This window comes from Lithobates pipiens, unplaced genomic scaffold (genome assembly GCF_037356315.1).
Source record: "Lithobates pipiens isolate NorthernLeopardFrog02 unplaced genomic scaffold, aLitPip1_a1.2 Scaffold_1, whole genome shotgun sequence".
Classification (NCBI taxonomy): domain Eukaryota; kingdom Metazoa; phylum Chordata; class Amphibia; order Anura; family Ranidae; genus Lithobates; species Lithobates pipiens.
This window is the reverse complement of record NW_027507685.1, coordinates 122,539,616-122,555,181: the sequence shown is the minus strand read 5'-3', so window position 1 is coordinate 122,555,181 and position 15,566 is coordinate 122,539,616. Positions and strand designations below refer to the sequence as shown.

The 15,566-nt window shown below is 47.8% G+C and overlaps 1 protein-coding gene across 4 annotated transcripts in view; it reads left to right on the top strand.

Moving 5' to 3' along the window:
• The window catches only part of ARAF (A-Raf proto-oncogene, serine/threonine kinase), a 64,040-nt gene that overhangs the window by 21,110 nt on the left and 27,364 nt on the right, over positions 1–15,566 (top strand). For all 4 annotated transcript variants that reach the window (XM_077475586.1, XM_077475614.1, XM_077475605.1 and 1 more), the window contains 2 exons: positions 913–1,165; positions 12,493–12,596. In XM_077475586.1, coding sequence (XP_077331712.1) covers positions 920–1,165; positions 12,493–12,596 — 350 coding nt within the window. In that variant the 5' untranslated portion in view covers positions 913–919. The remainder of the gene's footprint in view (positions 1–912; positions 1,166–12,492; positions 12,597–15,566) is intronic.

The following is a 15,566-nucleotide window of genomic DNA, read 5'->3' as shown; positions in this document are numbered from 1 at the left end:
CTAGTAGGGGTTAAAAGCGCCCGAATAGCACCGCTAAAATGATGGTAAATTGCCGTTTTAAAATGAGTGGCGTTTTATCATTACTGCCCGCCCGCCTGGCCCAGTGTGAAAGCAACCTTAATGTTTGCTATTTGCAGCTAGAGCAAGATGCTGTGTCATGGCATGTATAAAAGTAATAGTCTGTACCGTCCCTCAGTAGCCAGTCAGATTCACACTTCTGCTATTTTTCAGGGCTGGTGTGAATGTTGTCAGTGGCTTTGTTTCTGCACTCCAGCAAAAGGAAGTTTGCTGTCCTCTGGTAACTGGCTGCTCTTGGCCATTGTTAACATACAGGGACAGCTGTTCTATATCAGCCAATTGTCTAATGCATTTGCTCAGATGACACCCTGAAGCTCTGGCACGCCCACTGACCACAACGGTAGCCTGCGTAAAGCTTCCTTGAGGTGCCCACATTGCACTGTAGATTCTGCAGGTTCAGCGGCACTTTGTTTTACCAGGTGCTTCTGGAAGGTGGACATGCTAGCTCTCCAAGTTAGGGTTGCACAGAGGATGAACTGATTACATTTAAATGTAGGCACCTTGCTTTAATGTATGTTTTAATTTTCCTCTGACAGGTTCCCTTTAAGCTTATTCTCTTCTTTGATCTTGTTGCTACGTTTTCCCTGATTTTCTTCCCTCCCACTTTTCCTGTTCTGTGGGTCTCTCTCTTCCCCATCTGCTGCAGTATTGTTCCACCAAATGGCACAGTAACACTTGCTTGGGCTCTCTTTCTCTGGAACATGCAGCTTGATTGCAAGAAAAAGACAGCAGGAGAGCAGAGAGAAGAAGAAAAACGAAGGAAGGTGTTTTTTCAAAGGAAAGAGCAAAACCATCTTGTCGTTCTAACTCAAATTCTCACTCGCTTGTTTGCAGCGTTCCAATGAAGCGGTCTCATACACCCCCAGCGAACCTGACAAATGGCGCCCTGCGCTTACTGTCTCAGGAGCTTGGCAAAGGTAGCGCGGTGATGTTGTCGGCAGCAGTCCTGGAGCTGCCCAGCCCTGGGGTGCGAGGGCACAGGCAGCATGATGGTCACAGGTTGGGATCACAGAGCGAAGCCCCAGTGTCAGAGAACAAAACTGGCGGTACCGTCAAAGTCTATCTTCCAAACCAACAAAGGACAGTGGTGAGTCCATTTTATTGTGTTTTTTTTTTTTTTTTTTTTTTAACATTTGTCTATTTTAGGAAACTGTTTATTTAGACACATTCATTTTTGCAGGGCTTAATGAATACCACTGTGCCTTCATAATTACAGCTGCAGCCTTACATTTCAAAGCCCTCTCTATTGTAAATAGCATTATATGTTACTCGGCTCATTAAAGTACTTGATTAGTGCATCTACCACTAAATTATTAATTATAATATGCTAATGGAAACCTGTAAATGTAAGGCCGCGTACACACAGGCGGACTGTTCGCCCAACCTTGTCCGCTGGACAGTCCGCCCGTGTGTGGGCTTTCAGCGGACAGTTTCAGCGGACAGTTGGACGGACAAAGTCTTTCGGAAATTCCGAAAAACTGTCCGCTGAAACTGTGTTTGAGCGAACAGTCCGCCCGTGTGTAGGCTACTTTCGAAATGAGCAAACTGTTCCCGCTCGGAAAGTCCGCCCATTTCGAGCGCGTGTACAGGTAGGCGGGGCCCGCGAAGGAGACGTCGTGGGCTCCGCCGCCTGGAATGGGCTTAAAGGGGAACCCCAACGCCGAAAAAAATCGGCGTGGGGGTTCCCCCAAAGTCCACACCAGACCCTTGTCCGAGCACGCTACCCGGCCGGCCAGGAAAGGGGGTCGAGCGAGTGCGCCCCCCCTCCTGAGCCGTACCAGGCCGCGTGCCCTCAACATGGGGGGGTGCCTTGGGGAAGGGGGGGCCGCGCGGCCCCCCCACCCCAAAGCACCTTGTCCCCATGTTGATGAGAACAAGGGCCTCTTCCCGACAACCCTGGCCGTTGGTTGTCGGGGTCTGCGGGCGGGGGGCTTATCGGAATCCGGGAGCCCCCTTTAAGAAGGGGGCCCCCGGATACCGGCCCCCCACCCTATGTGAATGAGTATGGGGTACAATGTACCCCTACCCATTCACCTGTGAACTAAAGTACAAAAAAAAACACAACACAGGGAAAAAATATTTTATTGCACAGCTCCGGGGGTCTTCCGTCTTCGGGGGTCTTCTCGCCGGACTCCTCCGCTATCTGTGTGTAGCTCTTTTACTAGCGGAGGAGTCCGGCTTTCTTCCTCCCCGCCGCCGGCCTCTTCTCCCGACTTCGGGGGTCTTGTCCCCCTCTTCGGTTCTTCTGCCGGGCCACCGCGCCTTCTTGTAGCTCTTTTGCAGGCGGTGGCCCGGTCTTCTGTCGCCGCTGCCTTCCGTTCTTCTGTCGCCGCCTTCGGTTCTTCTGCCGGGCCACCGCGCCTTCTTGTAGCTCTTTTACAGGCGGTGGCCCGGTCTTCTGTCGCCGCTGTCGTCGCCGCCGCCGCCGCCGCCTTCCGTTCTTGTTCTTCTTGTTCTTCTTCTTCTTCTCCTGGAGATGTTGACTCGACGAGCTCTCCGGCCGGAATGCCAGGGACACGCTCCGCTGCCACTTATATAGTGACAATGGGGCGGTGTCACATGGTATATGTCACATGGGTTGGTCACATGGTGACCCCGCCCCCTTACGATGTCATAGTCCCCATGTGACATCAACCCATGTGACCAACCCATGTGACATATACCATGTGACACCGCCCCATTGTCACTATATAAGTGACCGCACAGCGCGGCTCTGGCATTCCGGCCGGAGAGCTCGTCGAGTCAACATCTCCAGGAGAAGAAGAAGAAGAAGAACAAGAAGAAGAACAAGAACGGAAGGCGGCGGCGGCGGCGACGACAGCGGCGACAGAAGACCGGGCCACCGCCTGTAAAAGAGCTACAAGAAGGCGCGGTGGCCCGGCAGAAGAACCGAAGGCGGCGACAGAAGAACGGAAGGCAGCGGCGACAGAAGACCGGGCCACCGCCTGCAAAAGAGCTACAAGAAGGCGCGGTGGCCCGGCAGAAGAACCGAAGAGGGGGACAAGACCCCCGAAGTCGGGAGAAGAGGCCGGCGGCGGGGAGGAAGAAAGCCGGACTCCTCTGCTAGTAAAAGAGCTACACACAGATAGCGGAGGAGTCCGGCGAGAAGACCCCCGAAGACGGAAGACCCCCGGAGCTGTGCAATAAAATATTTTTTCCCTGTGTTGTGTTTTTTTTTGTACTTTAGTTCACAGGTGAATGGGTAGGGGTACATTGTACCCCATACTCATTCACATAGGGTGGGGGGCCGGTATCCGGGGGCCCCCTTCTTAAAGGGGGCTCCCGGATTCCGATAAGCCCCCCGCCCGCAGACCCCGACAACCAACGGCCAGGGTTGTCGGGAAGAGGCCCTTGTCCTCATCAACATGGGGACAAGGTGCTTTGGGGTGGGGGGGCCGCGCTGCCCCCCCTTCCCCAAGGCACCCCCCCATGTTGAGGGCACGCGGCCTGGTACGGCTCAGGAGGGGGGGCGCGCTCGCTCGCCCCCCTTTCCTGGCCGGCCGGGTAGCGTGCTCGGACAAGGTTCTGGTGTGGACTTTGGGGGAACCCCCACGCCGATTTTTTTTCGGCGTTGGGGTTCCCCTTTAAGCCCATTCCAGGCGGCGGAGCCCGCGACGTCTCCTTCGCGGGCCCCGCCTACCTGTACACGCGCTCGAAATGGGCGGATTTGCCTCCTCCTTACGTGGGCGAGTCCGTTCATTTCAAAAGTTGAGCGAACTGTTTGGCAAACAGTTCGCTGAAACAGTCCGCTCGTGTGTGGGCAAGTCCGCTCATGCAAATTTTGAGCGGACTGTTTGCCGAAACTGTTTGACGAACAAGGTTGGGCAAACAGTCCGCGCGTGTGTACGCGGCCTTAGTTTTGCTCCAACAGACTACAACTTAATCTTGATGTCTAGGGGGCAAGTTCACCCATGGTTACTATGTAGTCTGATAGAATGCTGTCCATCAGGAATTCTGCCGCACATTGACCAACCAGCAAGATGGTTTGACCCTTGGATGACATAGAAGGTCTCTGCAAAAGAAGCCTGATTGCGTTAATTCAGCCTCAGTTTTATTACTACGGTTAACTTATATGGAAATCTTTGCCTTGAGTGGCAACAGTACCATCTGGAAGGCAGACATCCTTGATGATTAGTTATCAGATAGGGTCTGTGATAAACAGCTGACTTTAAAATGCACCATTGCAGTCTTTGCCATTGTATATTGCCCTCCCAATTCATTCTCTTGGTAGTAAGATTTATTATATATAGGTTGCTAGGCATCAGTTCAGTTCAGTAAAGATCTGGTTTTGTTGAGACTTAAAAAAAAAAAAAAAAAAAAAAAGACATGCAAGATATGCTTCATCCATGTATGGTTGAGATTTTCTTACAGAGATAATGCCCGAATAAGAAGTCATCAATCCTTTTATTCCCTTTTTTTTGTAGAGAAAAAAAAAAGTGTGTGTGTGTATCAAATCTGTATGTTGCCAGGAGAAAAATCTTGGTGTTTTCAGGTCTTAAAGTGAGTGTAAACCCTTGCATATACTCGGTGGTACCATTGTGGTAGTAGTAGTATAGACCTGCTCATAGTAGGAGGGGTTATTCTAAGCGGGTCTACATTTTTTTTTTTTTACCAGTGTCAAATCTGTAGGTGCCAATGTAACCCAAAGATTTAAGGTGGTGGTAAGCCCTTATACATATACCCAGTGAAATAACTGGCCTTAGATGATACACTGAGCTGAAATTAATCCTCTTGCATAAATTGCACCTGTTTATCTACAGCAGTCTTTCCCCTACATCCGTTCAAAGTGCAGAATTTACACAGGATCTCTTAGCTCTAAAAAGCAGGGGGCAGAGAGCTGAAGTTACATCAGCGAGGAGAGCTCTGAAATATGATTGGAGGGAAGGAACACACCCCCTTCACACAAGAACAGAGCTAAGGCTGTCAATCGCAGGCTGTGCCCTCCCCTGTTAACTTTTTTTCTCTTGGGGTCAGGAAAACTCATCAGAAGTAACTTGTGCTTATAGCAGAGGAATTAGGCAGTGGACAGAAATGACACTTAATGGGGTTGTAAACCCTTGAGGTTTTTCATCTTAATGCTTTCTATGCATTGAGGTGACAAACCTCCTTTAGTGTAGCAGCCTCCCAGTGCCCCAGTTTTACTTACCTGAACCCTGTCTTTGCCGCGCTGGGAACGAGCACACCAGCTCCAGCCATTGTCTTGTGTCCTGGTTTGGATAGATTGCTAATGGCGCAGCCATTGGCTCCTGCTGCTGTCAATCAATCCAGTGATGCGGGGGGCGGGGCTGAGTCTGCTGTCTGTGTCAGTGGAGGCAGCAGCACGACACAGGAGCGCACCCACACAGGTGCCCTGAGGGCGCACCCCTCCCCCGAGAGGACACTCGAGAAGAGGAGGAGCCAGGAGCGCCACTGAGGAACCCCTAAAGAGGAGGATCGGGGGCCGCTGTGCAAAACCATCTGCACAGAGGAAGCAAGTATGACTTTCTTTTTTTTAGTTACCTTTTAGATATCCTTTAAGACTTTATTTACTAAACCTGGAGAGTGCAAAATCTGGTGCAGCTCTGCATAGTAACCAATTGGCTTCCAGTTTTTTTTTTGTCAAAGCTTAATTGAATAAACTAAAGCTGGGAGCGGATTGGCTACCATTCACAGCTGCACCAGTGACAATGGCTCTTTAAGGCCAGCTTCACACATGCATTGCAATAAAAGTGATGCAGGTGTGTTTTTTCTTTTGTTTTGGTGCGCTGGCAGCCAATTGAATGACATGCGCTTTGACATGGATTAATGAACCCCATCAGACCAAGCATGGTGAGGCCTCTATGATCACTGTTCAGGCATACCTCACTTTTAAGTACACAATGGGGTTTATTTACTAAAGCTAGAAAGTGTAAAATCAGGCTCACTTCTGCATAGAAACCAATGAGCGTCTAACCCCAGCTTGTTCAATTATACTTTTTTAATAAAACCTGGAAGCTCATTGATTTCTATGCGGAAGTGAGCCTGATTTTGCACTTTCTAGCTTTAGTAAATAAACCCCATTGTGTACTTAAAAGTGGGGTATGCCTGTATCAGCTTGTTACAATGATCATTGATAAAATATTACTATTTCGTTACATTGTAATTAGTTGCAGCAGTTTTATGCAGATCAACCGCTTTTCTTGTGATTTGCTGTGTAACTTCTGATTATTAATATACAGTCAGGATTCATATAGTGCCAGTTAGCGCAGCGCTTTACAACATGAGGGAAGGCAGTAGTTAAGATACAATTCAATACAGGAGGTATCAGAGGGCCCTGCTCGTTTAGAGCTTACAAACTAGAAGATTAATTTTATTTTTGTATTGTACAATATATCACAAAAGTACACCCCTCACATTTTTGTAACTATTTTTTATTCTATCTTTTCATGTGACAACACTGAAGAAATGACACTTTGCTACAATGTGAAGTAGTGAGTGTACAGCTTGTATAACAGTGTAAATTTGCTGTCCCCTCAAAATAACACACAGCCATTAATGTCTAAACCACTGGAAACAAAAGTAAGTACACCCATAAGTGAAAATGTCCAAATTGGGCCCAAGGTGTCAATATTTTGTGTGGCCACCATTATTTTCCAGCACTGCCTTAACCCCCTTGGGCATGGAGTTCACCAGAGCTTCACAGGTTGCCACTGGAGTCCTCTTCCACTCCTCCATGGCGACATCACCGAGCTGGTGGATGTTAGAGACCTTGCCCTAGGGTTTGGGTCTGGAGACTTGCTTGGCCAGTCCATCACCTTTACCCTCAGCTTCTTTAGCAAGGCAGTGGTCGTCTTGGAGGTGTGTTTGGGGTTAATATCATGTTGGAATACTGTCCTGCGGCCCAGTCTCTGGAGGGAGGCGATCATGCTCTGCTTCAGTATGTAACAGTACATGTTGGCATTCATGGTTCCCTCAATGAACTGTAGCTCCCCAGTGTTGGCAGCACTCATGCAGCCCCAGACCATGACACTCCCACCACCATGCTTGACTGTAGGCAAGACATACTTGTCTTTGTATTCCTCACCTGGTTGCCACCACACACGCTTGACACCATCTGAACCAATCAAGTTTATCTTGGTCTCTTCAGACCACAGGACATGGTTGCAGTAATCCATATCCTTAGGCCGCGTACACACGCGGGGACTGTTCGCCCAACTTTGTCCGCTGAACAGTGTTTCGGCGGACAGTCCGCTCGTGTGTGGGCTTTCAGCGGACAGTTTCAGCGAACAGTCCGCTGAACAAGGTTTTTCGGAAATTCCGAAAAACTGTCCGCTGAAACTTTGTTTCAGCGAACAGTCCCCTCGTGTGTAGGCTTGTTCGTCAAACTAAGTTCCGCGCATGCTCAGAAAGGATTTACACGCCGAAAGTTATAATGCAGTGTATAGGACGTCGTATTTTTCGTCCCGTCGTACGTGCCGTTCACGTCATCGCGCACGGTTTCAGCAAACTGTTCGTTCGTCGTGTGTGGCCATGTCCGTCCATGTTAATTTTGAGCGGACTGTTTGCTGAAACTGTTTGACGGACAAAGTTGGGCGAACAGTCCCCGCGTGTGTACGCGGCCTCAGTCTGCTTGTTTTCAGCAAACTGTTTTCGCACTTTCTTGTCAACATCTTTAGAAGAGGCTTCCTTCTGGGATGATGGCCATACACACCAATTTGATGCAGCGTATGGTCTGAGCACTGACAGGTTGACCCCCCAACCTTTGAACCTTTGCAGCAATACTGGCAGCACTCATACATCTATTTCCTAAAGACAACCTCTGGATATGACGCTGAGCACGTACACTCAACTTCTTTGGTCGACCATGGCGAGGCCTGTTCTGAGTGGAACCAGTCCTGTTAAACCACTGTATGGTCTTGGCCACCGTGTTGTAGCTCAGTTTTAGGGTCTTGTCAATCAATTATAGCCTAGGCCAGTGATGGCGAACCTTGGCTCCCCAGATGTTTTGGAACTACATTTCCCATGATGCTCAACTACCCTGCAGGGTGCATGAGCATCATGGGAAATGTAGTTCCAAAACATCTGGGGTGCCAAGGTTCGCCATCACTGGCCTAGGCCATCTTTTACGTAGAGCAACAATTTTTTTTTTCAGATCCTCAGAGTTCTTTGCCATGAGGTGCCATGTTGAACTTCCAGTGACCAGTATGAGAGAGTGATATCGCCACATTTAACACACCTGCTCCCCATTCATACTTGAGACCTTTATAACACTAACGAGTCACATGATGCTGGGGAGGGGAAATGGCTAATTGGGTCCAATTTGGACAATTTCACTTAGGGGTGTCCTCACTACTGTTGCCAGCGGTTTAGACGTTAATGGCTGTGTGTTGAGTTATTTTGAGGGGACAGCAAATTTACATTGTTATATAAGCTGTGCACTCACTACTTTACATTGTAGCAAAGTGTCATTTCTTCAGTGTTGTTACGTAAAAAGATATAATAAAAAATTGACAAAAATGTGAGGAGTGTACTCGCTTTTGTGAGATACTGTATGTAAAAAATGACAACTTTGAGGCCCATAACTCTAAACTAAAAACAATATTCCTCTTGTTGTGGTATCTTGACTGCTTCCTACCCGGCCACTGCACATAAACGGCCGGGGTCCTTTCCTCGTTCTGAGTGGATGCTCAGGAACGTCCCTCAGAATGAGTGCTCCGCACTGCGGCTCATGATCACAGGATCCAGCTGAGCGGAGATCGGGATATGGGCGCTGTGATTGGCCCTCCCGATCACCTGATGGCTGTGTCCAATCACAGCCGTCACAGTGTAATCAGAGAGGCGTGTCTGTTACCGCTCTCCCTGCCAAGCTCAGTGTGGGGGGAAGAGGGGGAATCTGCGGATCTGTGACCGCTCTCTGTGTGAGGATGATTTTACAGAGAGCTTTTACAGATCACCCCACAAAGTACACCAAGCACCAATGACCCCTATACTCATTTCAGTGTCCCAATAAAAAAAATCTCTCTATTCCCCATCACTGCCAACACCAAATAAACACTGATTCGGGTTATTTTTTACCAAAAAGATTTTTTGGTCAAAATGTATCAAGAGAAATTACTTATTTGCAAAATTGTATAACAGAAACTAAGAAAAATCATTTGTTTGAAAATTTTCAGTCTTTTTTTTATTTGTAGCGTAAAAAATAAAAGCCCCAGTGGTGATTAACCACTTGAGACCCGCGCTATAGCCGAATGACGGCTACAGCGCGGATCTCCTTTGCCGGGACGACGTCTATTGACGTCGTCCCGTGCATGAGCGGCCTGCGCGCCCCCTGAGGTCAGTCATCAGTCATCAGTCCCGATCACGGCCAGCCCTGCCAGTGCCCACCTGCCCCCTGCCAGTGCCCACCTGCCCCCTCATCACTAAACATAATTAAAAAATAAGTGCACCCCGTCAGTGCCCACAGTGCCACCCTGTCAGTGCCCACAGTGCCACCCTGTCAGTGCCCACAATCTGCCTCAACAAAGGTGCTGCACCCCAGTGCCACATATCCGTGCCCATCAGTGTCATCTGCCAGTGCCTATCAGTGCCCATCAGTCCCATCTATCAGTGGTACCTATCAGTGCCCCTTAGTGCCACCCATCCGTGCCACCCATCCGTGCCATCTTATATGTGCCCATCTTTGCCCATCGGTGCCGCCTTATCTGTGCCTATTAGTGCCGCCTTAACTATGCCTATCAGTGCCCACCAATGCAGCCTATCAGTGCCATCTCATCAGCGCACTTCAATGAAGGAGAAAAATGACCTGTTTGCAAAATTTTATAACAAACTAAAACATGATTTTTTTTATTTTTTTTTGCATCTTTTTTTGTTTGTTTAGCAAAGAATAAAACTCCGAGCTGTAATTAAATACCACCAAAAGAAAGCTCTATTTGTGGGAAAAAAATGATAAAAATTTCATTTGGGTACAGTGTTGTATGCCAGCGCAATTGTCATTCAAAGTGCATCAGCGCTGAAAATTGGTCTGGGACTGAGGGGGGTTTAAGTGCCCAGTAAGCAAGTGGTTAAATATCACCCCAAAAAAATCTCTGTGTGAAAAAAATTATAAAAATGACTGCAATTCTCATTCAAAGTGTAACAGAGCTAAAAGCTGAAAATTGGTCTGTGAAGGAGGGGGGTGAAAATGCCCAATATTGAAGTGGTTAAAGTGACACTAAAGCTTCGTTTGTTATTTAAAAAAATAAATGTCATACTTACCTCCACTGTGCAGCTCGTTTTGCACAGAGTGACCCCGAACATCCTCTTCTGGGGTCCCTCGGCAGCTCCTCCCGCATTGGAGAACCTTCTGGCAGAAGTGCTCTCCTGGGGGGCTCCCTTGCGGGCTCGCTCCCGAGTCATTCATTTGGCGTCCATAGAAGCCGAATGTATGACTCTTCCCTGGCGCCTGGGTCATTAGATTTGATTGACAGCAGCGGGAGCCAATGTCTACGCTGCTATTGATCTATCCAATCAGGACCTGAGACACTGGCTTTTGCTGGTGTGCTTGTCCCCAGGACGAGATAGAGGGGGTACAGATAAGTAAAACGGGCTCGGGGGGGGGGGGGGGGGTAGTCTGCAGCATTGCAAGAGGTGAAAAACCTCAAAGGTTTACAACTCCTTTTAAGGGTTCATGCACACAGTACTGTTTTTGCAGCTGCTTTTAGGGGCGTTTGTTACCCCAATAAAACAAAACACTTTAATGGAAATCAAAAAAACTGCCCAGGATCATACTTGATAACAGCTACAGGAGCTGGCATAAATACAATTCCTCACTTGCAATCTTGGTGTTTTGATGTGATGAACATTTAGGCTATGTTTCCACTATTGCGTCCCCAAAGTCGCACGATTTTGTGGCAATTTTTTGGCCGCGACTTGAAGCAATGCCTGTATCTATGGACCTCGAGTCGCATCAAAGTGGGACAAAAGTAGTGCAGGGACTACTTTGAAGTTGCTGCAACTTGAAGTGGCACAGATATGGACGATACTCATTGGAAATCATGGGGTACAACTTGTCATGCGACTTTTCAGTCGCATGAAAAGTCGTACTAGTGGAAACATAGCCTTAATGTGAAACGTGTTTCTTTTCTTGATCCTGTAGTATTAAATTGCTTTGTAATATTTCTCAGCAAAATAAAGCATAGAGACATGTATAGATGGAGGAGTTTTCTTTGAATATTAAAATGTATTAAGTGGTGTTTGTCATGCTCAGATGCAGTGAAGGTCCGCTTTAACCACTTGCGGACTGCCCGACATACATTTACTGCAGCAGGATGGCCGCTTTGCTCCTACTTAGTATGTGATGTGACACTTCCAGGTCTTGGGCTCGTGCCGCTGGCGACTTGCTCCTGCCGCTGGCGACTTGCTCCTGCCGCTGGCGACTTGCTCCTGCTGTGATTGTAGCAGCGGGAGCCAGGGACTTGATGTCCGTCGGCACCCGCCAATTGCACCAGGGCACAGGCTGATTGTCATTCTGTCAGAAGGAAAGGCACTGATCCTGTGTTTCTGCTCGAAGCACCTCCCTCACATTGAGTAAGTGCCCCTGAAGTTAACCCCTTCCCTGCCAGTGTCAGTACAGTAACCATTGCTAAAAAATATGCACTATCACTGTATTAGTGTTGCTGCTCCCCAAGAAATGTCAGGTGTCCGATTTGTCCACTGGAATATCGCAGTTCAACTATAAGTGACTGATTGCTGCCATTACTAGTTGAGCAGAAAAAAAAAAAACCCCATCGTTTTGTAGCTGCTATAACTTCCCCCAAAAATATGTAGCAGAAAACATAATGGTCTAAATTGATTCGATAGTGGATCAAAATTAGATATAATTACTGTAGTTTTGGTCAGTCTGGGCTCTCCTGAGTGGTCCCGGTGTCTTTTTTGTACTTAGAGTTGCCTGTTTCGCTGAAAGGGTTCTCCCGCTGGTGTTGCTTTAAACATCATCTGATGCTGTAGACTTTTGTCTGGGTTCACACCTATGCAAATTTTCCCGCATTCAATTCGCATAGCAGGAGAAGGTGACCAGCTCCCTATGGAGTCGGTTCACATATCTCCGCAGCAGGTCCGGTGTTTTTTGCACAAAAAGCGCGTGCCTTTTTTGGTCTGTTTCATATCTGAATTCAGCCCAAAATTCAGGCTGAAATCGGACCTGAAACGATGTCCAGTGCTGCATGTCCTTTTATGCTACATCCCTCTAGCACCACTATGTGCTCTTTTCTTATATAAAATTGGGTTCAGAATAAATATATATATATATATATATATATATATATATATATATATATATATATATATATATATATATATATATATATATATAATATATATATATATATATATATATATATATATATATATCTCTCTATATCCTTTTTTTTTTTTTTTTTTTTTTTTTCTTTCTTTTGATTTTGTCCTGTCTTCTTTTAGGTTAACGTCCGGCCTGGAATGACGGTCTATGATTCCCTGGATAAGGCTCTGAAAGTGCGCGGTTTGAACCAGCAGTGCTGTGCGGTCTACCGCCTTTTACATGGGTACGTGCGTGGCTGTGGTTTTTTTTTTGGGAGTGGAGGAAGGGGCTGCAAATGGAAGCCACAGACTTTATAGAGGATTTGTTTGCACGCATTTAATTGTAAATATACTTCACAAAATACACATTTTAAGAACTGTTTAAGAGTAAAATGATTACAGTCTAAGTAACTAAGACGAGGAGAGATCTGACTTTTTCTTCATAGGTATGCCCTTTCTTTCTTCTCAGCATCTCATAGTTGAGTTGGTTTTAGTCAGAAAAAAGGCACCAAGACTTGTCATGTTTGTTATGGGTTCTTTTGTGTTGCTGCTCTGTGATTTCGCTGCGCTGTTTTAAATGAAAAATAATTGCATTCAGTGTCTGTATCTAAAGAATCTTTAAAATAATGCAACAGGTGCTCTTTAAAACCCCTCCCTAGCAGCACATATACATATTTCCTTTGATTCTCCTTTATTCTGTTCAGTCGCTGAGAGACTGCAGGTATAGAGAAGCTGGTGACCCTTTTCCTCATGTGACGGCACAAGAAAGGGCAGCACTGTGTAAGCTCCTACTAGGTTAACTTGGAGCTTACACAGGGATTCCTTTTCTTGCTTTCAGTGGCTGAGGAACCAGTTGCCTTATGATATGGTTTGCTGTAAGATATGTTTGTCTATCATTAAAATGAAAATGACTGAATTCTTCCAAGCTTTATTAACCTCCAATTGACATTTCATGCAAGATCCTTATTCTAAGTTCTCATGTCCACGGGCATCAGACATAGAGGCAAAACAAATCAATATAATTTTAGTTTTTTTCTAAGTTGCTTAATGCAGAACTCCACCTAAAAGGGGACGTTCCGCTTTAAGACCTTACCCCCCTTACAATATTTGGCATGGCCTTTTTTGTGGGGTTTGGCTTTGATAGGTGCCCGCTCCCACTTGCGCTTGGCTCACCTCGTGATTTAAGCAGACGTTTTCATCCCCTCCCCCTAGTCTTCTGGTAAAAAATCACAGGTCCCACAAGACTGCGGGGCCATTTACAAAGCGCAGCATAGCTTGCGCATGTGCAGTGGACAACCAGCTATGAACCTGAATGCCTATAGTTGGCTGTCCACAGTTGGTGTGTCAGCGCCAGGAACCCGAAGGCTAGGGAAAAACTAGCCTGGGTGACAACACTACTGGACAGGTAAGTGTCCTTATAATAAAAGTCAGCAGCTACAGGATTTGTAGCTGCTGACTTTTATTTTTTATTTTTTTTGCCCAGACTGGACAACTGTTTAAAGTTTGGATTTGAATTGCTCAGAAAGTTGATTTTGCATTTATGTTGATGTGTATGGCATAGAACAGCTCCAATGCAAACAAAGACCAGTTTACAAACGCCTCCTCTATATTGACTGAAACAGACCCTTGTTTTATAACCATAATCTGTTTAATCCAGTTTATTTTTCTGTGCATTGATGGACACAACCTTTAAAGCGGAGGTCCACCCTAAAGTGAACCTTCCGCTCATTGGAATCCTCCCCCCCTCCGCGCCACAATTGGCACCTTTCAGGGGGGAGGGGGATGCAGGTACCTGTACAGTACAGGTATCTGCACCCACCTCCGGGATAGCTCTCTGCGGAAAGGGGCGTAGATGTACGCCCCTTTCCGAAAGTCCCCCGCTGCCTGCTGGGAAACACACAGATCCCAGAGGCAGCGGGTCCATCCTTATTGCGCAGCGCGACTCGCGCATGCGCAGTAGGGAACCGGGAAATGAAGCCGAAAGGCTCCACTTCCTGATTCCCATACCCAAGATGGCGGCAGCACCCGAGAGACGATCGAGAGATCGGCTTCGGGTGCCGACATCGCGGGCGCACTGGGCGGGTAAGTGTCCTTATTTTAAAAGTCAGCAGCTGCAGTATTTGTAGCTGCTGGCTTTAAAAAAAAAAAACGGCGGAACTCCCCAGGGGACTCCCGCTTTAACCTTCAGGTTGTACAGCCATCTACAGGAGGATTGGACACTGGCAAACAAAACAACTGTAGGCCAGCCCAGTATATCCATCTGGATCCCATTGAACTCTGTTGCAGAGCTACCCTGAGCCACAGCATTTCTGATTCTTGACATGGGGGAGCTGTCGCACTGTATTGTAGTGGTTCTCAACCTTGCTAGTGCCATGGCCCTTCATTAAAAGTTCCCAAGTTGTGGGGACCCCTAACAGTAACATTATTTTCCTTACATAGGTTGTCTGCACCTAAGGCAAGTCGAGTATTCTAATCCGTGGACATTTAGTGCTCACTGAGTCCCTTCCACTCATACAGTATTAAAACCCATTATGGTTTATTTTTGGATGTACAACCCTTTTTTCTTCTCCTTTTTTCCCTTTTAGCTTTCTCTCTCTCTTCTCTCCTCTCCTCCCTCTCCCTCTCCCTCTCCTCCCTCTCTCTCCTCCTCCCCATCTCTCTCTCTCCCCCCATCTCTCTCTCTCTCCCCCCCATCTCTCTCTCTCTCCCCCCCCATCTCTCTCTCTCCCCCCCCATCTCTCTCTCTCCCCCCCCATCTCTCTCTCCCCCCCCATCTCTCTCTCTCCCCCCCATCTCTCTCTCCCCCCCCCATCTCTCTCTCTCTCCCCCCCATCTCTCTCTCTCCCCCCATCTCTCTCTCTCCCCCCATCTCTCTCTCCCCCCCCCATCTCTCCCCCCCCCCATCTCTCTCTCTCCCCCCCCCATCTCTCTCCCCCCCCATCTCTCTCTCTCTCCCCACCATCTCTCTCTCTCTCTCCCCCCCCATCTCTCTCTCTCTCCCCCCCCATCTCTCTCTCTCTCTCCCCCCCATCTCTCTCCCCCCTCCATCTCTCTCTCTCTCCCCCCCATCTCTCTCCCCCCCCATCTCTCTCTCCTCCCCCCCCATCTCTCTCTCCTCCCCCCCCATCTCTCTCTCCTCCCCCCCCATCTCTCTCTCCCCCCCCCATCTCTCTCTCCCCCCCCATCTCTCTCTCTCTCTCCCCCCCCCCATCTCT